The 22,259-nt window shown below is 37.7% G+C and overlaps 1 protein-coding gene across 2 annotated transcripts in view; it reads left to right on the forward strand.

The window, feature by feature from the left end:
• Positions 1 to 22,259, forward strand: part of ZNF385D (zinc finger protein 385D) — a 446,680-nt gene that overhangs the window by 262,822 nt on the left and 161,599 nt on the right. Inside the window, exon 1 of one of the 2 annotated variants that reach the window (XM_074861245.1) lies at positions 4,336 to 4,677. The exons of the other annotated variant lie outside the window; for it this stretch is intronic. Within the exon in view, the coding sequence (XP_074717346.1) occupies positions 4,656 to 4,677 (22 nt within the window). The 5' untranslated portion in view covers positions 4,336 to 4,655. Of the gene's footprint in view, positions 1 to 4,335; positions 4,678 to 22,259 lie in introns of those variants that run through there. 2 annotated transcript variants of the gene reach the window in all.

Raw genomic sequence — 22,259 nt, forward strand, 5'->3', positions numbered from 1 at the left:
CTAGTTAAAATATACAAACATAACTTGCTCCTTCCCTTCATATCCTTTAGCATAACTTCAAGAGATTAGTAACGAATCACAAAATCATCATTGCTGTGTAGTATGTCTTAAACTACTCCAGATGGCTTCAAAATAAAAACAAACCAAATTTCTAGCTGATGTGCTAAGTATATTTGATTTGAGGCATGAAAATATGTGCACTTGGAAGGACTTTCAACTACTTTTGGAGCCTTACAAAACTGTGGCTTCTTTGCTGTTTTTTATTTCTGTACACTGTAGTACTAATAGGAATGAAATATCTACAATACATAAATTTCCAAATTACATAGAAGTTCTAGACCTACTTCACCTTCAAGAATCTTTTGGTTTTAGGGTGCTTTTGGTGAATTAGTAGGTCAAGTGTGATTTGGATTGCTTCTCCCACTTTATTTTCAGAAACGAATGTTTGGACAATACATTTTTATTCTTAATAGCTGCCTCTGTACAGTAGATAAAATTTATTTTAGGAAAAGCTGGAAACCTTTCAAGTGTATGAGATCTTTTAACCTACTACACATGATGCATAAACTTAAAATGTTGTGTCACTAGTGTATTTTGTTGCCTACTATTAAATTTCTGCCAGCAAAGAGTCCCTCGATATGCTTCTGCATTTGCAAGAAAAGGTTTGTGGTCAGCCTCACTAATTGAAATTCATCAAAGCCAACTGGTAAGAGTCTGGGTATAAATCTAATATCAGTTGACTCCTGGGAGAGTTCAAGACTGGAAGAGAGTTTTCCAGGAATCCTAGGGAATTAACTAGGTGCATTAATATTAAATATTAATTGGTCTCTGCAACAGACATGCTTTTAAGTGGTTTTAACACTTACTGTGGAGGCATCGTGTAAATAGGTGGATAGATAAAATTCAGTAGAAAGCATAGATAGCACAGCTGGTTCACGAAGTGGCCTTTGGCTCTATATGAAGTCAAGCATGGGGGGTAAGCTGTAGCTTTCCCAGCTCTGCAGAAATGTAGGGTACGTGCTGTACTTCTTGGACATGTGTATTTCTCAGCTTGCTTTTTGTTTATTCCAAGGAGGTAATGTCTTGTGGGGTAGTCTGCGTTTTGAAAATCTGCCCTTTGTGGCAAACCCTTTACCAAACTGTGAGGTTGTCAAGGTGAGGAAGGGCAGAAGAAATCAAGGTGGAGATGCTATTAGGAAAAAAAGAAGCAGGTTTCTGGGAAAGAGGATTTCAGGGAGTAGAAGCTACTTCTATTATTAGAAATAAGGTTGTGGAATAGCCGTTTTAGCAGAAGGTACATTTTTTCGTTTTATGTTTATGCTATTGCTGAATCACGAGGGTTTTGGGGTTTTGTTTTTATAGGTGAACCATGCATGAAAATATGGTAATTTTGCAGTTGACCTGCATCTGTAGCAAAGCTAAATGCTGATTAGCCTGTGCTGGCTTGTTGATGATTGGGAGTTTGTGCTGTGGGCTGACATCATGGGTAATTTGCTCATTCATTCTGCATGATCCTGCGTGCCCAGACTGGGTCTACTCAAATCTCCAGACGCACACAAGTGTTTGCTACTCCCGACTGCGCTTCCCCACAGTTGTGTTCAGCAAAGTCCACAGTGCTTGAGTTAAAACACCAGCCATTCGGGATTGCAATTACTAAACTAATCCTTGCTTTAGTGACAGTGACAATATCTGGGAACAAAATTTATTCTTTGTCCCTTGCTTGGAACTCTACTTCTTTTTGCAGTTTATTAATGTTGTATGTGTGTAAATGAAAGCAGAGTTTGGCATGGAGTATGTGAATTTGGGCTGTGAAAGCTTTCCAGGAGAGACCACCAGTGATTTTCCCTCCTCTCTTGCATTTGTTACATAGTTGAAATGCAAAGAAATTAAAGAAAACTCATTGTTTTAGTTCTTCATTGTCTACTTTGATTGTGTGCTTATTTTAAGAACACAAATAAGATGCAATAAGGGAGGAGATGGTCCTGATTGTTTGGCATCCTAAAGCGCAAAACAGAAGTGGAGGTAGCATTCAGAACCAAGTAGTGAAGAATATGTGCGTCTATGCGGTGCTTAGCTGTTTATGCTTCCTGAGGAGCTGACCTGCCATCAGGCTCCACCAAACTGGTATTGTAACAGAGCAGCTAGCTCAAGAAGGGATGTTTAAAGGCACCATAGTTGCTGCCTGACCGCTAATGGTACATCTACACAGACATGAGTCATCTGTACCCATGCTCTCAGCTGGCCAGCTGATGGCACAAATCAGCAAGGAGTATCAGCTTGGAGGAACGTCGAGAGTGGAGGTAGCCTACATCTCCCGGGGTCTGACTCCTGGCAGAATGAGCCTGAGCTTTTCTGCAATAAGGTAAACGCAGCCTAACAGGCAAATGCTGCGCCTGAGTGCAGACTGTCCTAAAGGACATCATGCAGTGCCTCTGCAAAAGCACTTTGGCGCTGGCAGAGGAGCTGAAGGATTTCACAGCAAATTGGTTCTGTGAGCTTTTACCCTCGGTGAAGGGAGGGGAGGGAATGCTTGTGCTGCAGAAGGGTCCTAATAGTAGCTTATACCTGCTGCTCAGAGGGCATTAGAGTGGCTCAGCTGAGACGTTTTAAACCAGCCTTTGAGGGTGGTGTTTTCTCCTATAGTGAGGTGTCCTTCCTTGTACAGTGGAAGTGAATGAGCATTGTAATGGTGAAACAGAGGAAAGGAAGGTGCCTTGAGTACCCTCTGTTACTTGCTGTCTAAACCCTCCAGTTAAAATACAGGCCATGGTTTCTAGACAGCTTCTTTTTTCCTCAGGGGTTTCTAGATAGTGTTTCTTCACCTTAATTTAGGATTAGTTTAACTTAAGTTGCTGTTGGTCAGTTTGAACGACACAAGAAGTCTTGATCTTCCTCTCTCATGCACTATGTGCTTTTTAATTGTGAAGCAAAATTTATTTTGGAGTCTATCTGTGTACCATGTATCCCTCACTTCAGGAATGCATTTTCCTAGGGGCAGTTGGAATAAGAAAGGGCTAGGCAACAGAAACAGAGAACTGTGGGACTGCCAGTGAGGGACAGGACTTAAATTCATGCCCCAGTTCCCCCAGGCAGTTTTTATCTCGGTGGCTTGCATACAGGTGACTTGCATACTCGTGAGAGCAATGCTGTGGAGGACTCCTACTGAGAGATGTGTAGTGGCAATGTATGCCAGGGTTCTTAACTCTTCTGCTGCAATTGGAGCGTTCCTTGGCTGCTGTGCTTGTGGGATAATTTTGCCCTAAGTGATTGGACCTCATGAAATAGAAAAGTGTGGAGCTTTTACAAATAAGAATGAATTATACCTGTCATCTTCTTTCCTGTAGAATAAAAACATTCATTTGTTAGGTCCTATTATAATGAAATAAACACTTCAGCATACTGTCCATTTTTTTACCTGTATTTAATTTAAGTGTATTACCAGTGATACATGCCAGATTGACAGCAGGAGACCGATGTCCTCTATTGATTCGTAGAACAGACGTAATAGTAATATGTGCACAAATACAGACCGCATAGTCTTCACCACGCTGCCACACCAGTGTGTGTCAGATCCATCCCGAGGCACGATGTGTAGGTGGTGGAGAGTAGTTCAGCATTTCTTTGGTCGTTCTTCCTCTGAAGCTGCTACTAGTTCATATAGCAGCAGGGGCTGTGTGGGGACCTATTTACAGCAGACTTAGGACAACTCCATTTGTCACAGAACAATAAAATAGCTACCAGCTGCTAATGACTTATCAACCTGGGCTGGAAAGGAACCAGAGACCTGAAGGGTGAAAGGTTGTAAACTCCATTACAAATCCTCGCTGTCATATATCTCCCATCCTCACGCTTTGTTATTCATGCAAAGAAATCATAGTTTTAAAAAATCAGTTCGGCTCTATTGAAATTGAACTACCTATTTGTCAATTGCTTTTTAAAAATAGAAACAGACTGAGCTTTATCCAACATTCAGATTAAAATCACTTATTGAGATGGAACTATTGATTTAAAAAAAAAAAAAAAGTCCTAGGGGGACATGATCTTGCAAAGTGCCAAGCATCTTTCATGTTCTACCGAAGTTGGAAAATCGGGGCACTCGGGGCTTCTCCTGGAGCCTGTCCTTCAAAGAAAAATACGTTAACAAAATACGCTTTGTCTTTCCCATCGATTATGTAATTGAGCACGTTATGTCACTTGAAAGCGTTTGCTGCCAAAAAAAAAAAAAAAAAAAAAAAAAAAGAAAAGAAAATAATTATGTACGATTTTAGAAGGGCTTTTTTTTTTGGCCAATCCAGAGTTTGGTTAACCAGAATATTAGAGCATGTCGTTGCGAGTCCGTTAAAGAAAAGATCTGTTTGTAGTACTCTTAGTCCTGATGTCACAGGCACAGCAAGGACATCAGAAGGAGGAGTCAGATTACAGTAAGAATGGGCAGTGCAGCATGCAGCCGGAGTAAACGCTAAATCAGACAGGGATTGTATCAGGGATAAGACTGCCTGCAAAGCACTCATCCTGAGGAGGCACACTGCTCACTCACGCTTCTTGTGCTGGGAAATTTCCACATAATGTAGAATGAAAGAGCTCTGTTTTACATGTCAGCCCTGTGCGGGAGCTAATGCTGAATACACAGCGGTGGGATCCTGACTGCATGATTAATGAGAAACATAATGTATTTTGGTAAGTGTTAACTGTGATGTAATTTTGCTTCTGCTCACATTATCAATAGGAGTGATTATTATAAATTTTGGATTCAAGAACATTTTGTGCTGGCACGCACCTAAAACTGACAACTGGGGAATCCTGTCGGCTGTGCAGTTTGAAAGGATTCCATTGTCTGCGAAATTTTCTGTTTGAGTGGGCTACCGCGTAGTTTTAGCAGCTTGAAAAATAAGCTAGATAGGATGAACTCATCCTAGGTTTGCTTTATTTGAACTTGTGTTTCATCTGCCGAGAGGGGATGAGAAATGGTTGTGAGGCATGGGAAGTTTTAGACGAACTTAATGTAATGGACGAGCTGCTCCTGCACTGTGGTGAGGATACACAGTGAACCTTAGAATTTCATTCAGCTTTTAGTTTAAAGAATTCAAAGATACAAAGGTGAAACAATGCTTTATTTGCAGTGGTGTGTTTGCTGCGTACTCTGCATTATGCAGATCACTGGTGTGGGGTTGGCTCCTAGCATACCACAAAACGCGTATTATTTTAAGCCTTTAGAGGTCTCAGAGCTGTTAAATATTTGTGCAGCGTTTAGTTTTGCTGCTTGATGGAAATCTTCCTTCGGCTTACAGCTGAGCTGGCTGCATACCCTAAAAACATGCTGGAGCGTAGAGCTATGTCTAAGCAGTGTAGTGCTGCAGTACTGGGCTGGGATGTACTATTGCAATATACTGCTGCAAGTTAGAGCTGCTAAATAGCAAAAAAAATAAAATAGGAAATTTGGTGATGTGATGGAAAAATACTATTCCTGGCTACTTGAAATCTCATCTATCTTCAGTGTTAATTTATAGCTGCATAATACTTAGAATGAACATAGAGCAGAGAGTTGGAGGATTTCTGGGACATTCAGCAGCTTTCTCAGTGTCATTAAATATTGAATCAGGAGTTCACTTCAAGCTCTAAGAGAAGAACTTTCGTAATATTCTGAGCCCTGTCACAAAAGTACTATGCTTTACGACATGCTGAGCACTATTTTCTTGTTTTCGTAAAATTAAAAATATTGGTGAGGAGGGTGTTGACTTTAACAGTGAAACCCATCAATTATGAAAGCAGATTGATTTTGATGTAAACTGTCCTAATAGAAAGAATATAAATTGGCTGAGTTGTCAGAACTGTTCAGAGTCCCTTTCAAAGACAAATTTGCAGTGTTTTAGCTTTGCTACTTTTTCCAAAGACTGAGGAATAATAGACAAGCATTATGGTTTTAGGTTTGAGTAATTTGGATTAAGTCTCTTCACCATTAAAAACGTGGCATTCGGCTAATCTTTTGCTCATTTCTTTTGTGTTATTTTTCTACCTTTAGTATCATTGCAAGCGTGAGTTGGGTTTTCTTTTGTTACAGTCAGGTTTGCAACAATTGCCTGTGTGACTAGGATTAGAAGTTGTGGTTTCCTGAAGTTATATGAGTTAGGGTATTAGGTATATGTTAGCTGTACCGTACTTAATTTTAGCAATTTTTCTGTCTATAATTTTCAGAAACATGTAATGTTGATCAAACTTATTTTGGTGTTACTTCTTCTGGAAAAATACAAACCGCTGTTTCACATGCTTTTTTTTTTTTCTGGTGCAACACAAGTTTTTAATTGAAACAAACTGGATTGTGCTTTCTCTCTGCTTTGTAGGAAATTTAACTTCTGAGAGCAGAGCTGAAAGTTTCTGTTAGGCAGGTTCTCGGTCTGCTTTGTTCAGTCTGAAACTTCCTTTAATATTAAGTTTTAAATGAATGTTCTTGTTTCTGTCTTTTGCATAACAAAGTATGAGCTAATGGGGATAATGTTTACCTGTGGCAGTTCTGGGTGTTTTCCTGCTCTGTCTGTGAGAAGCCAGAACGTCTGTAATCTCACCTGTCCCTGTTGTAACACTTACTGCACAAAGCAGTGATGCACAGAGCTGGATGAAAGCTTGACTCCATACGTTGCGCACCTACTTTGACTTAAAATTGCTGTAGCCATCATATAGATGATACCGGAATTTTATATTTTCTGAGGAAATAAAAAGAATTTCCTTTTAATATTAGTAAAGAATTCTGTGGTATTTTTTTCTCTGTGCATGCTACTATTGGGCCACCTAAAGAATAGGAAGGGAAGAAAAAGCATTTCTGTATGTTTGTATGCATCTTGCTTGTTTTTCTGGGCCTTCTTGTCTAATTGCTGCTGATGTAAGGTGGCATAGTGGGAACACATGTGTACAGCATTAAGGTTGAAATAAATACTGAAATAATTACTGTAGAAAATAAGACCTTAACCTTCTGAAAGTATTATTCTTATAGAGCGAGTATTAATAGGTGAAGTGAGTTTCTTAACCATCAGAGAGAAAAGTTGCTAAATTCAGGAATCGGTCATAGCGTTTGTTGCTCTCTTCAAAGCTGTAGCCTCCAAGATTTTGAGCTGAAATATTCTACTACATTCTACTATGTATATTCTACTATTTGAGCTGAGTATTCAAATAATTAAACTTTTTGTGACCCTTCTAATTGCATGAGCCTTTCTTTTACATTACACCAGAATTTTGATGGAGTAGTTTCAATAACTGCTAATTTTCATTCACCATGCTGTGCTTTAGAGTTTGTTGTTTAGTCACCGTGGATACATTTGTTACTTATTGTATTGATTTTGCATTCATCACTTCAAGTTGAACAGAAATATGGAATTATAATAATAATAATAAAAATCCTACAAAATGATGTAGTGTGTTTATAGAGTAAGCCAAAAGCCAATGAAAATAATAAATTTCTGTTAACTGTTTTAATAGGTAGATGTTTTGCACTTAAAAACATACATATCTACCCCAAAGCAACTTTTGGTTGCATTTATCATTAAGTTAATAATTTAGCATAAGATGTTGTGACCACTCTCAGCAGCTCCGAGAGGAGAAGCGGTGGGTGGCTGTCAGTGCCACAGCGCTGATGTTGAACACTGATAACAGGGGACCTCCTCTAGTCCTGCTCAAGGCAAGGGCTCTGCTGTGGCCAGTGGTCATAGCTGGACGCTGCCACCTCTACCTTAAAAGGTCCTGCCAGCCACTGCTGCCTTGGCTCGGCCACTTCGCCAACATTGTGCCTTCCTCGGCCTGGCAGCGCAGGTGGCTTGCAGGATCTGTTTCGTCCTGTGAGTGCGGTGGCCCCTGTGGCCACCCCTTGGTCTGGGTAGCCAGTCTCCTGGGGTCAGGTGGAAAGCGCTCTTTGCCTTTTGGGAGGGGAAGGGGGAGAACTTTGGTTGTGTGCTGTGCACCGGCACCATACGTGATGGTTGTCGAACCGGAGGAAATGCTGCAGTGATATTGCAGTTACGGGACGGTGAGAACTGGTCCCGAGGGCTCGGTAAACCCTGACTGGAATTGAGAGGGAAGCCAATCCTCCAACCCCGCTGTCAAAAAAATTACCCCCCTTGCCCTTACTGAAGAAGCACAACCAAAACAAGAACTAAAATTAAAATTTACAAAGACAGCAAAAATAGAGCCTTTTACCTTTCCTTTCTTTTTTCCTTTTTTTTTTTTTTTTCCCCCTTCCCCCCCTGCCCCCTATGAAGCTGTTACTGTTTTAAGTAACTTCTGTTCTCAGTGTTTCCATTCACATTATATAGGAAATCTAATATATTGGGGTGGAAATGAATATCCTGTAGGATAAAATAATAGAACTGTTAAGGGGAAAAAACAAACAATTTTTGCCTGAAAATGTCATCACATTTCTGCTTGCATGTTGGCTGTTTTCGGTGGGGTTTTTTCAGTCAATGTTGTAGAGTGTAGTAATTCATCTGCATACATACTACTGTTCTGAGTATCACTTTTTATTTCTGGAACACTTTCTTGTAGAAGAGATTCATGCTGGATGAGTCATGGAAGAAAAAATACTCCCCTCACACCCCAAATCTCACCACCTCTTTAAAGAAAACACACATTGTACAAACCAACCAACCAACCAACAAAACCTGTTTCAGCAGTTTCAGTGAAAATATTTAGCTGTCACCCATTTGTTTTTAGGAAGTTGTATTTCCTTCTAGGTTAGAGAGTGTGGAGGCCTTTCACAGCATTTCTGTTTGTCTTCATTTAAGGCAGGATGAACCGGTGATAATAAGGCTGTGCTTTTAAAATGTCTTGAGAAACACAGATACTGGATTATTAACTGTATTTTATCACCAGTCATCTGCAGTAAGAAAGTGTAGTTAATATATAATGGATACTGTATGTGACAGAAGAATTCAGCTGAGCAAGCCAATGTATAGGATCTTGAAATCTGTAGGAGCCTGATGTTTATACTTGGAACATTACAGCCTCCTGGGCAGTGAAGTTCATATCTGGAAGTACTGAATAATCATTAATGCATGTATACATAATAATTAAAAAAAAAAATTCTGTTTGAACTTACAGGAACTGCTCTGTGCTACATTGTAGCCTTTTAGATTCTGTTACAGAAATTGTTAATTTAAAATACTTCTAAAGATATCCAGTATGTTGCCATAAATAAAGGGTGATTTCACCATTTCACAGAGTCATTCCGAGTGTTACCCTTCTTGTGGGTGGCAGAATTGCTCCAAAACCAAAATCAGAATTAATGGTTTCTTGCTTCATTAGAGAAGATTAGATCACGGTTGCCTCAGCTGAAGGTCCTTTAACAGAAAGTGTGTGTGTGTGCACGCGCGTGCATGCATGCACGTGAATGTGTGTCTGTACATATTTTAACTGGAATGACTGTGGAATCTAATCCTGCATCCCTTATTAACAAATGTCTTGCTTCTATTAAGAAATGAAATGTTAACTAGAAACTGGATTTTTAAGATTTTCATTATGTCATGCCTCTGTCCTTTTTCATCTTTTTTCCTAAAAGAAAATTAATATAAATAATTTTTATAACATACTTTAAAATAATGAGAGCCTTTGGGTGCAGAATTATCTCAGAGTCATATGGCTTCTACCTCTCTGTGCCTGTGTGCAAATATCCTTCCATATTATTTTGATTTTGTTTTATAACCTGGTGGCAGTTCTAGAAATTGTTGCAATTACAAAAATGTTAATCGGGTTACAGGAATCCTTTCAAAGCTTTTGCCTCTCATTGCACTAAAGAAGATGGTGGTACTTGAAAAAGAAATATATTTCGACTCGATAAAGGAAATATTTCAATTTGGTGTTAGATCATGAAAAGTTCTTGAAATACAATAGAGGTCATAAGGGCTTCAGTTTTAAAAAGGGGTCATTACATGTAATATACTGCAAAGATTAGTTTTGCAGCTGAAATTGCGTAGATGATTGGTAACATTCAGACAAAATGCAGCAAAAGTATTTGGCTAGAAATACCAAAGCCTGAAGTGTCTAGGATTGTACTTGAATCAAATTGCTGGGGTTGAAAGTGGGAAGAAGCTTTGCTCTGTTGTAGGGCTAAGCTGTCATATGGCAAAGCCACATTCTGCAGCTCATCCTGTATTCTTAGTGATTTTAGCAAACGCTTCTGCAAAGTCTGTTTAGGGGTGAAAAATCTTAATACGTGAAGCTTCATTATTGGCATGCTCATATAGTTAGACCTCCTTGTCCATTTTGTTGACCACTTCTTTCAGTTTATCAGTCTGATGCTCATGAACATGTTCCCCTCAAATAATTATTTATTTTTTTTCTGTGTACATATGCCATAAAGAGTTACTCCAATCATAAGCATGGCATGACAGCCTAAAGAAGTTTACAAGGGTCTAGATCAAATGTGAAATAAGAAAATGCAACTGTAATTTGAAATTGGAATTGTAACGGAGGCTTTTATGAAAGTTTAATTATTATACATCCTTGTCTCTTGTTAACATCTATGATAATACAGTTCTGTCTCTTTTGATGCTTAAAATTATATCCATTTAAAACTCCTTTAGGTTTGAAAAAAAGTCATCTTGAGTGCTTTTCTAGAGCATTTAAACAAAAGCACTTGTTCTCTGTTTTTTTTTCTTTTTTATTTTTTTTCCCTATTTCTGCTTTGGCAAAGGTCACAACTATTTTAAAAAGTTGGGGTTAGATCAATCTATTTATTTTTTTAATACCTCAGCTAGCTGGCTGAACCAGTTGCTTGGAAATCATGGGAAATTCTTTCATCACTATGGGATCAGGTCCTGGCTGTATTACCCAGCCAACTAATTTACTCTGTTTTATAGTCCCTGCAGATTTCAGAATTTAAAACCATAATGTATCACTTGCTTTTCAAGTAAAGCTTGAAAAGCTCCTGGGGTTTAGTAATGTATAGTATCTTCATCTCTGAAGCAGTTAGAGGAGATACAAAAATGAGATTGACTGGGAGTGTCTGCTAACTGGTATGGCCATTTGAAATTTTAGCATATACTTAGGATCTCAAAGGACTCTGGCTCATATTAGTAATTTTGATACTGTGTATTGTTTATGCGTTCTTTCTTAGGACGCAAACCAGCAGTCTCTTCACCAATTCTCTCCTTCATAAAACAAGATAGAGCCTAAAAAGTGGGTTTATGTTAGAAAATCATCTCTGAATATTAAAACTGCTTTCTTAAGAACAAAGGAAAAAAACCCAGGCTTAATTTACTCTTTGATTATCACTTCACATTGATTCTCTTATTTATTTACTTTTATACTGTAATTGAAAAAGCAGATGGACAGTACAGTTCATTCAAATGAAAGCCATGAAAATTTTCTCAGCTTGTTTTGTTCTTGTTGACCTTGTTTGCTCAGTTTGTTTACTATGAAGTGTAGTAAGTTATGTAGACAGAGGGAGATAATGGCTGTGTTTTCCAATACAGTTACTCATCGTTGCGCTAGGGATCAATATTGAATGAAAAAAAAAGAAAAAAAAGGAAAGAAAAAAAAGTCAAAAAACACAGACCCTTGGCAAGACCTGCAATTGTGAATGCACAAGGAAGGAGTAGGTGGGGAGGAAGCCAGTCTTGGCACCGCAGGCAATATCAGTGCTCTTCTTACTAAGCCAAGTCATTTTTCAGTAGCAACCTGAGGGTCTGCTGTCTCTATAGTGCAATGTTTAGCAAATTAGTTTTTGTTTGCTGGTATTTACCTGTGATAGCAAATCCACTCACCTCCTGTCAAAACCAGCCATGTATCAGGAGCATTTAGTTTGCCAGATATGTGACTATTATATAGCAAGCACGCTGCTCCTTTGTTTTTCTATTAGTACTGGTAAGTTGTGCTGCTGTGAGCAGCAAATTTTTCAACAGTGGAAGTTGCATGAGCTTGTCTGCCTTTAGATAGCACAGAAAAAAATAATATCTTTGCTTCAACTCTTCATGCAGCATCTGTTATTTTCAGTAGCCATTTTTATTTCTTTAAGAAGAAAAAACAAACAGGCATACATAAAATGACCTACTCTCCTATTTAACTTTGCAATTCCTGTATTTGTAAAGGACAAATTCTAACAAGTCAAACAGGCTATAAAATGTTGTGTATGCATATGTAAAGATATATTTAAATCATTTCCTTTTTTGTCTCCTTCTCTGACTGAGGGCATGGCAGATGCATGAATATGGGTGCTGTAAAGCCATTGTAGTGCATTATTTCTAGTATCCTTACACGATTTTAGTGCTCAAGACGTGATGTAATCATTTACAAACATTTGTCTCGCCAGTCCTGACCACAGTCTGTCTACCTTGTAAAACTGGTTATTTAGTCCTCCTCTCCACATACAGTGCTAGGGCAGTCACACTAACCTCCTAATAACACATCTAGTTTCTGTTGGTTTAAATCTTAGTAGCACTGAGTACTCAGAAATTGCACTGGTCCACATGGTATGATTTTTCTCTCCCCTTTCTTTCTTTACTGAGAAAGGTTCTGAATTAACTCTTTTTCTTTTCAATTGGGTTGAAGTAAAAATTTTCAATACATTTATAGATTCCCAGTGGTTTTCCCTTTTTCCTTTTTTTTTTTTTTTTTTTAAACTGTAGTATTTTTATAGAACATAAAAGATATCTTCTTACATAGGTACTGCTGACAAACTTACTCAATGCTAATTAGCAGCCCACCATTTGGGTTCCTGTGGGTTCAGTAGGACATCTGACATCTCTTTGGATATGCTGTATAGAAAGAGCAGTGCCTTGCAGAAATACCTATCTATGGTCAGATCCATGTATATGAGGTGAGTATCCTTCGTATTAGCATTTATCTCTACACACTTTAACAGTACGTGCAATAGTTTACCTTTGCCACACATGCACATTTTCAAGGTAGAAAGCATCAGTGTCCTTAAAGAGGTCCATCACTACACATAAATATCTGCCCACACAGATACGCTCCTTTGCATGAATGAACTTACTGAATGTAATAAACAAAGACTGAAAGGCTGAAAATACCTTAAAAAAATAAATCAAAGCAACATTTGAAATCTCACTAACAATGTAGATACAATCAAAATGTGATTGTGGAAAGCCTTAGAGTGTGTGAAATGTATATAAACTCTGCTGGCAGAGAAAGACAGGCAGGCAGCAGGTAAAGCGCTGCGGCGCAGCAAAATGATATTGGCAGCACCACCCTGCACAAGCACCCCAAGATGACTGAATGAAACTGCTCTGTTTTGCCCATCGTGAGTAACTTGAAGCAAAATTGTCATCATATGGTATCATCAGCACACAGGGAAGAAAATTTATTTAAATAGCCTGAAATTAACCTTGTGAAGGCAATGAACGATGATGCTACGCGTCACTGTGGACACCCAGGCAATTCTACAGATTTTGGGAAGATAATACAGATGTGTATAAAATTAATTTATTGTTATTGCCTATTCTCCTATTCCCTCATTTTTTTTTTTTCCTAAGTTAAATATATCCAAAAGAATCAATGTAGTGAGGAAAAGCAGCATGGAACTATCTCAGGTAGGCGGTTTTTGATGATACTTAGCATTGAAAAAACATTAACAATTAATACTCCTAAAATATCCCTCAGTTTATTCTAACAATGTTCATGTGATTTGTATAAGCTTTTTGTGCATTTCTAGTAGGAAGATTTCTTCATGGGAATATTCACAAAGATAACAATTGCATGATACTTTATTGTAATTTATTAAAGGAGTTTTTATTTTAAAAGCTATGCCAGAACATTTTCAGCAATACAAAGCTAACTTCAGATTCATCTGGAAACAGAAATAGTGCCATGTGACCTCAGTATATAGTCAAATGAATTATGAATGTTTTATATCAAATATCGGTTTGAGAGACCTCAGCTGAGCTAATGTCTTCCAAATCACAAAGATAAGAAGAAATAACGTTCGTTCTAAATCGTTAGTCCTTTCTAGGAGTCACCCAGTGATAGATGGCTAATATTGTTCAAGAATATTTAAAATAACAGATAAGTTAATCTTCTAAGAAGTCTTCCCAAGGTGCCTGTGATGGGCAGATCTCCAGTTTTGCAGGTTTCTGTTGATGTAGCCAACTTCAGTTCTAGTAAATAGTGTAGGGAGATGATTTTGATAGTATATTGGTTGAGGTAATATTGATGGTTTGTCTGAAAGAAGTTGGACAGTTTTTGAAATCTGTTGATATAATGTATGTATGGCAACTGCTAGCAGGTACAAAAAAAAAGCTCTTGCAAGTTCAAGAATCTTTCAGCAAAAATTGAGCTTTCCTTATTGATATTGTTTTTACTGAGTCAGATCTGTTCTTCATAATGAAGGAGGAAGTTTTCAGAAAGTAATTATTATTTGTAATGAACTGTGAAAAGTGTTGGACTGTGTTAATAGATTTGCTTGAACTCAATTTCATTTACTGGACCTAACATGCTGAGAAACTTCCATGGCCCCCAGTAAAGTAAGAGTTTCAACTGTGCTGGAAATATTAAATCAGACCTAGTCTAATTAAGGTAACTGTCAAATAATTTGTAACAGTTATGTTTAATATCTCAAATAATTTCAGATGTGAATTAAATGCTCTTTAAAATCTTAAAATGATCATCAGCAGTGTAATCAAACTTTGTCAGCCACTTGGCCAGCAGATCTGAGGGTGGAGGGTGTTGGCATGCCCAGCAGCATGGCCACAATGCATTTCTTCCTCACCTGCCACCAGCCTGAAAGTACAGGAGGAAGGATGTATCTGCTTGGGTTGCAGTTCCTGCTCCAAAAGTTGTTCCCTGTCTCTTTGCACAAGAGAATGTGATGGAAACATGAGCCTGGGCAGTTGGATAACTTAAATTGCATTGCCCTTGAATGGGGAGCCCCAACGATGGGAAGATGCACCTGCAGCAGGAATATGCTGTTGTGGATCTCCCCATGCTAGAGGAGCTCTGCACACCTGCGGGGGGAAGACTCTGCCAGTTCCTTTGTCCGCCTGAGCTTTGATGGTTTCCATAGAAAGGTTCAGGAATTAACAGGCAAGGAAAGCTATGTTGATTTTTTTTGTTTTTCAGGAAGTGGTTTAAAACCACCAATCTCTTTTCCAGAAGCTAGCAGCTGTCCATATCAGTTCTCATTCTCATTTTTAAAAAAACTAAACCAAATCAAAAAAAAGCCACCAAGAAAACTTAAAGCTACCATGACTGTCATTCTTAGGTTTACATTTGCAAGGAGTTCATCTATGTGGATAGGATGGGGGCTTGCAAGCTTTTCTGATTATGTACAAGTTATGCAGAGTATCTCTTAATTCACAGTAGTCCTATTTAAATTATGTTCTCTTTCAAGGGGGCACCCTCTCAAGTGATTCGTTGAACTGGAATATCTCTTTTGTCCCATTAAGGCACATTATTGGCAATATCATTAAAGAAATCAGAACAATTCAGTGAATAGTAGTTTATGGTGATTCTCCTCCAATTAACAGACGCTACACTAGTTAAGCAAAACAGCAGTGGTAAGGAAAAGCTGAGGTTCATTCTTCCCCCTGAAAGCAGAGGAGACTTAACATTTTTCTTAAAGCATCATCTCATACAGCTCTGTTGAAGTTTATGACCACAAATCATACCAGGCTATCATTTCTGTGGGTTTGTAGCTCAGCCAGAAAAAGCTGCATGTGGGAGAAGCTCATTTCTAGTCTGCAAGATTTTAACATTTCCAATTGTGTGCCTGGAGCTGTTGAACAGACATGTATTAAAATTGTATATGGGTAAGAATTTCTAGTGACAAGGAAACTTTAATTTGTTATTAGAATGTTGATTTAACTTTTGATTGTGTCATATTGGAAAGGCCAAATAACGTTATACTGTTATAATTTCAAATTCACTATTTATTTATAGTGAATTTTAGGGGAAAAGAGATAAAATCTTGTATTAAATCTTGTCTAGTAGGAGGTCATTGCCCGTGCAGTTAAAGTAAGAGCAGTAACTTAAGAAAATATTATTAAAAATAGATTTCCATGGAAAAAAAATTAAAACATTTCTAGTCCCCTCAGGTGTGTATGTGCATCCACTGCCTTACATTTTTTCAGTGTGCAGTAGCCCTCTAAGAAATAGTTCATGCCACCTTTTCCTATCTTTCAATGAAGAGAATGAATCCTGAAATCACATGAGGTGGCAAACTTAACACCAAGGGGTTTTCTGGAGGCAGTCTTTTGGGCCTTTTTTTTTTAAAAAAAAAAAAAAAAAAAAAGTTAAGACCATCTCACTCACATCTGCAGAAGAAGTTGTAGGGAAACACTGAAGGGTCTTATTAATGCAAGAAAGAGATGTTCTGGTGGGAACAAAGTTTTCAGCTTATACTTGCAAGAGCAAGTGGCCTATTCACTTCAAGCTATCGGATGCTGAATTATACTGACTTTCTCAGTCTCTTTTTATTGTTTTTGGGTCTCCACCAGTCTTGGTAGTCTGAGTCTACCAATTTAGTAACATGACCAGACTTGGTCTTGGTAATGCTCTATAAAAGTCAGTGTCGAACACTGCACATTGGGGCAACCTAAACATGAACTCTTCATTGCTTTCTTTTGTGTCCATGCTGCAATGTTATTTACATGCAACTGTAAGCACTTCGTAACAGTTCTGTTAATACGATTGATTCTTGACCTTGGACACAGAGATCCATTTTACTTTTACAACTTTCGTAACTGAAAATAGTCATTTAGCTGAACACCTGAGTCATTTGTTGCTGTCTATGAACTTAAATGTTAGGTTAAGTGAGAAATAAAATCTGGAATTTTTTTCACATGTGGTAGCAACAGAATCTACATAGCAACACCAAACAGCTGTGTGTGCTCTAAGTCTTCTTAACCTATTTTAAGTATAATTTAGCCATCTGAAGAGTGTAATAAATAAATCCTAACACTCCCCATTTAGCTTATATCTTCATCCGGACAAGATTACTACATATTCTGCCCAAGTTCAAGTGAAACAGCATAGTCAGAAGTACAGGTTTTCAGAGTCTTTTCTCAGATGTTAAATCAAATCTTTCTATAATGCATAAACAAAGACAACAGATCTGTGAAGCTACAGATACCCAGTGTCTGAGTTAGAAGAGCAGAAAGTGTAGGGTCCCAGCCTGATGCAGAGAAGTGTGCCAGCATTGGTGGTTTGGGGCTGAAGAAGGGTGTGCAGATCTTAAATTTTATCATGGCTTGGCCAATGTCCACTGAAACTTTCTCAGCGTTTCAGGTTAACACACCCAAAACACTCTGCTGTGAACCAGGTGATTTATGTTTAGTTGCAACTCCAGATCTGTAAAATTGGCTTGAACATAGGCTTTGGAATGCAACCCTTATACAAGCAAGCTGTGTTTGGTTTCAGGTTTCTTAGAGGCTTGCATGCAAAACCGCCTCATTGCTTGAATTGATACCTTTAATTAAACAGATTCAGTGCACTGCAATAGTTGTCCTTTAGTATTACAGTTCAAATTAATATCCAGTGTAACTCTCCTTAACTAACTGGAATTATGGAGAGATAGGAGAGATAGGCCTCTTTTTCTCAACACACTGTGTTTTTCAGTAAGTTTATGGGGCTTTTTAAATGCCGTTTCTAGATCCAAGAAGTATCTTCTTGTCTCTGGAATGATCCTGTTCTTTTTTAAAGATGTGATGTCAGAAAGAAAAGATACACGTCTTAGTGTGTCTTTGGCAATATGCTTAGAGTACCTTCATTTTCATCTTATGTTTACAGTTTCATGATGTGTTTCTCGTCTTATGTGGTGCATCTTGGTGGTTTGTGGGCTTGTTTTGTTTTCAAAGAAAGTAGTGCCAAATTCTGAATTATGCAAACAAATTCTCTCCTGTATATGGTGATGTGAGTCAAGTATTCAGGATTTTAATTCATCCTTCAAATTGCGCACCTTTAGTAAAATTTTAATTCCTTTTTAGTAGAATAGCAATTCTCGTTGTTTAAAACTCATTGTTATGGAACATTTTGAATGTTTAGTCAGATAGTCATGCAAATAACAGATAGACCCTACTTCTGCATGCATGAATTAAAAAGGAATTAACTTTTCTGATGTCATTCCACTGATGGGAGAATTGGAATAGTTAAATATATGCAGAACTATTTGCAGGACTGAGGTTTGTCTCTGGTTTAGCAAATCCTTGCATTTCTATAGCAATCTGACAATTGGTTGGCTCACTTCAATGGTTTAATATAATTTCATTTTCTTGGAAATGTACTGTAAGATTACCTCTTATAGAAAGCAAAGATGATTACAGTATGTGAGGCTTCCTCAACTCCTTAGCAGTTGAGCGGGAGGATGGGGGGAGGGATCCAACTTGTCAACACATGGTTCCATTGAAGGCTCTTAGCACTTGCCTTGCCCTTTTAGCTTCTCAGCTATTGTAAGGTTCCTCTGATCAGATTAAGATACCAAATTCATTAAAATTCAAAGGTGGTAGGTTTTGGAGGGGGGTGACTTGCTCATCTCCAGTAATAAAAACATATTGAGAAATCACTTGAACTATTTGATATACAATTCAATTAAATAAATATTTGTTGCCTAATTTGAGGGGATTACTTTTCTATTTTAATGTGAAAAAGTACTAAAAATATTGGAACATGTAAAGTAATGTGATGCAGAGAAGTCAAATGATCATTATAACTTCACTCCAAATAGTAAAAGCAAAGCAATGCAATGACTTACAAGGAGAAGAGCAAATACTTTCATTTATAACATACTCAATAACATCGGGAATTATAATAGCTAGACTTAACATTATGAAGCTGCATGGTTCTGATCCTTCTGATCTACATGGATTATCAGAAAGGTCTGCACAGGAATCTTTCTCCTCTTGGTGCTGTATTCTACTGTATCATGGTTATAAGGCCTAGTAGCAATGCCTTTAAAAAAACACATTTGCTTTAGTGTTTCTCAAATAATTGTTATGTAGCAGAAACCAAAGTTAGTTCTTCTGTTTTGTTTGGTCTTTCTAGCAGAGAGAGGCTTAAAAATAAAATAAAACAAAACATGTCAACTAAGACTTTTTTTTTTTTTTTTGTGGAGTGACAGTTTTAGTGTGTTATGCCCAAGGCTTGATTTTTTGTGGGCACCTTAGTAACGAGGTAGATGAAAGATAGTCTTTGAATGGAATGAATGGAAAAGTCTGAGGTGGGTTGTTTTTATGCTAGGCCTGTTTCTAGATATATTTACAGTTAGTTCAAGAAATGCTGAAATCTAGACCATGAATAACAGTGAAAGCAAAATTGGTGAATGTCTAACCTGAGTTTGTGATGCACTCAAAGCGAAATTTTAATAGCTATGTAGGGCAATAAGTAAATATTCTGAGCAGGGTGAATGCATGAGCAAGAAGGGAGCTCCCTAAAAAGTTATTTAAATGTTTTATCTCTCTCCCTGATGTTTAGTTCCTGGGACAGGGACTACAACATTTTAAGATCCCTTGACAGTGGACTAGAACATAGGTAGACTGACTAAAGAGCAGGCAAGGAAAGGTACTATTACTTGAGCTCTTACCATATTCCTTTTTCTTTAGAGAGGGTTTCAGGCTGCTCCTGACCTATGTAAAAAAGCAGATGAATAGTATTTGTCCTTTTCACCATGCCTTGCCATCTCTAGCCAGCAGTGAAATCTGCACGTTGGTATGCAGACCATTCCTTGCCACCTTTTATAGCACTGAGGGATTTAGGGTTTGGGTTTGTTTTGTTTTTTCTTTTAGAAATTCTCCCATATAAAATGGTAACCAAAGACACACAAGATAATCTTCTGCAGCCTTTTCTTTACTGCTACAGGCTGTGTGGTCAACTCAGGAAACCTTATGACAAAATCTGTGTCAGAACCTATAAAAATTTCTTTGCTTTTTCTGTGAGGAAAAAGTTCTGAATGCATTGAATAATAGCATGTAGATTTATCATGGAATAATTTCATGTTGCATGATAGTAAAATGCTCTTAAGGAACATCTGGATAGGATAACAGAAAAGCTAAAAAATCATAACTGATTTCATATAGCTTAAAGAAATATGAACATATTATTCGCTTAGGTTTGTCTTTTTTGGCCAATAGTTTATGCTACTTTACTGAAAATTGTTATGTGTAAATGTAACTGGATTGTAATCAATGGAATTACCCACCAACAAGAACAATTTATATTAGCCAGGGGCAGGGATTCCCATTCATTAAATCTGTGGAGGACAAGCCTTTATCTATTTCTGTGGATGCAGCCTGGAGCGTCCAACATGTCATGGATTAGATAAATTGGGTCTGACATGCCTGTGTTTCTGGAAAACAGGACAAAAATTTCTTTTGTCCTTTGTGTCTTGTTGGCAAAAGCAGTTGTGCTTTCCCCCTACCTATAGAGAATGACAGGAGATAATTTTCCTTGCTTGAAAACTTTTTTTCTAAAATTTAGGCATGTTTTACATAGAGATATAAAAAATGGACCTGCCAGCATTTTCACAAGTATCAAGAGGACAGTCAACCTACTTACTGCCACGTATTCCAGCTCTCAAATCATTTGCCTAAGTGAGCTTCATCAGGTGTTAAGCTTGTCAGAATCGAAGTTTCCACAGCCCTTCTTTATAAATAGTCATTATGTTAGAGCTTCTCTACTGAAAAAGAATGTATTCACTTTCCCAGAAAGACACTAGCCCTGTGGTCAAGGGATTTTTGTGGGCTGCTGGAAACACAAGCTAAATTCCTTTGTGAAGTGAGTACACATTTACACAAATCTAAACTGCTCCAAAAAGAGGTTATTGTGCAAGTATTCCCAGTTAGTCAACAGCCCAACTATTGGGACATTCCCCTGAGGCATTGGGGACTTACAGAACAGACTTCAATATGGGCCTTTGATTAAAATACAGACCTTAATTTCTTTAAATCTTTGAAACTTTTGTAAGGATTTTCTTCCATAATAAGTAGATGTGAGAGTGTAGCTTACATGTAGATCTGCAGAGAAGACAAATTCTGATGGAACTTTGTAACAGAAAAAAGTTAAGTTTGATGGTGTCTTCTCTCGCTCTCCTATTCACAAGCAGTGACATCTTGAATCAAAGCATCAGCCAAAATGTCACAGAAGTATAGTTATGATTAGTTATCCATAACTTTGTGATTGCAGGGGCATGTGCAACACCAAAGCCTGATTCAAGGGAGATGGGATTCTTATTGCTTACTGGCATAAAACATGGTTTCAAACTGGTCTTCTATAACAGAACAAAGAGACAGCTTTATAAAAGTGAATTCGAGATAGTCTGATTTGTCATGTTTTTTTCTGCTGCAGAAGAGTCATGGCTGGGATCTGTTAGTGAGAATGATGGTAGCCTGCTTGTGCAGTGGAGCATTTAGATGTTCAGGGGGTTAGTCAAACTCTGTTATTTCAAGACCTCATACCTTTGGAATTTGTACTTCTTTTTTTTTTTTTTGGCAGCTTGGAGTGTTACTCAAATGTGAATTTTTGTGGAGTCTGACTAAGAACCGGATTTTGATGGTTCTGAGCTCTGATGCTTGAGTCTGCCACCATAGGCACCATGAGGAACTCATTGTGCCATAAAACATTTGCAGGACCACTGTTCATTGGCATCTTTAACAGTCTTCCCTGCTCTGATTTGTAGGGAGTTGGATTCAACTTCAACTCCACAGCATTAATATATATGGGCCAGTGCTCTTACAGAACACTATATATTCATGTGATCTTTGTCATAGATAGGAAAACCAATGTTTTCTTCACTAGTCCTAATAAAACTTTCTTATGTATCCTTATCTGTTATATTGCATCATGATGTGGTTTTTTGCTTACACTTTTTGAATATAGAGACTTACTGGTTTATGGAATAACTATTTTATTTTTAGCTGTGTTTATGGAAGCACAATCCCAGTTTTTGAAGGAAATAAAAAGATTTATTCATCATGATGTACTGTGAATTAAAACCTAAAAACTGTTTTCCAGCATATCATATGACACATATTTATCTCTGTTTAAAAAGAAAAAAAAAAAATCGTTTGAATTGCACAAGATCTGTGTGTGATTGCAATAAATAGTTTTTGGCAATGATGTTAGTATTTTTTAGATACAATACAGTTACACAACTATTACTTTTTAAGTATGTTATAACATGTCCTATTTAAACTTCATTAAAACTAAATCTGTGACTGGATATAGAATTTCCATAAAACATCTGTTTAATTGATTCTGGCCAAGGTTCAAATTTCTCCCATTGATTTCCAACATCCCATTCTTTTATTTCCATTCTTGTTCTGCCTGCTGCCTTC

Source organism: Strix uralensis, chromosome 1 (assembly GCF_047716275.1).
Source record: "Strix uralensis isolate ZFMK-TIS-50842 chromosome 1, bStrUra1, whole genome shotgun sequence".
Taxonomy (NCBI): domain Eukaryota; kingdom Metazoa; phylum Chordata; class Aves; order Strigiformes; family Strigidae; genus Strix; species Strix uralensis.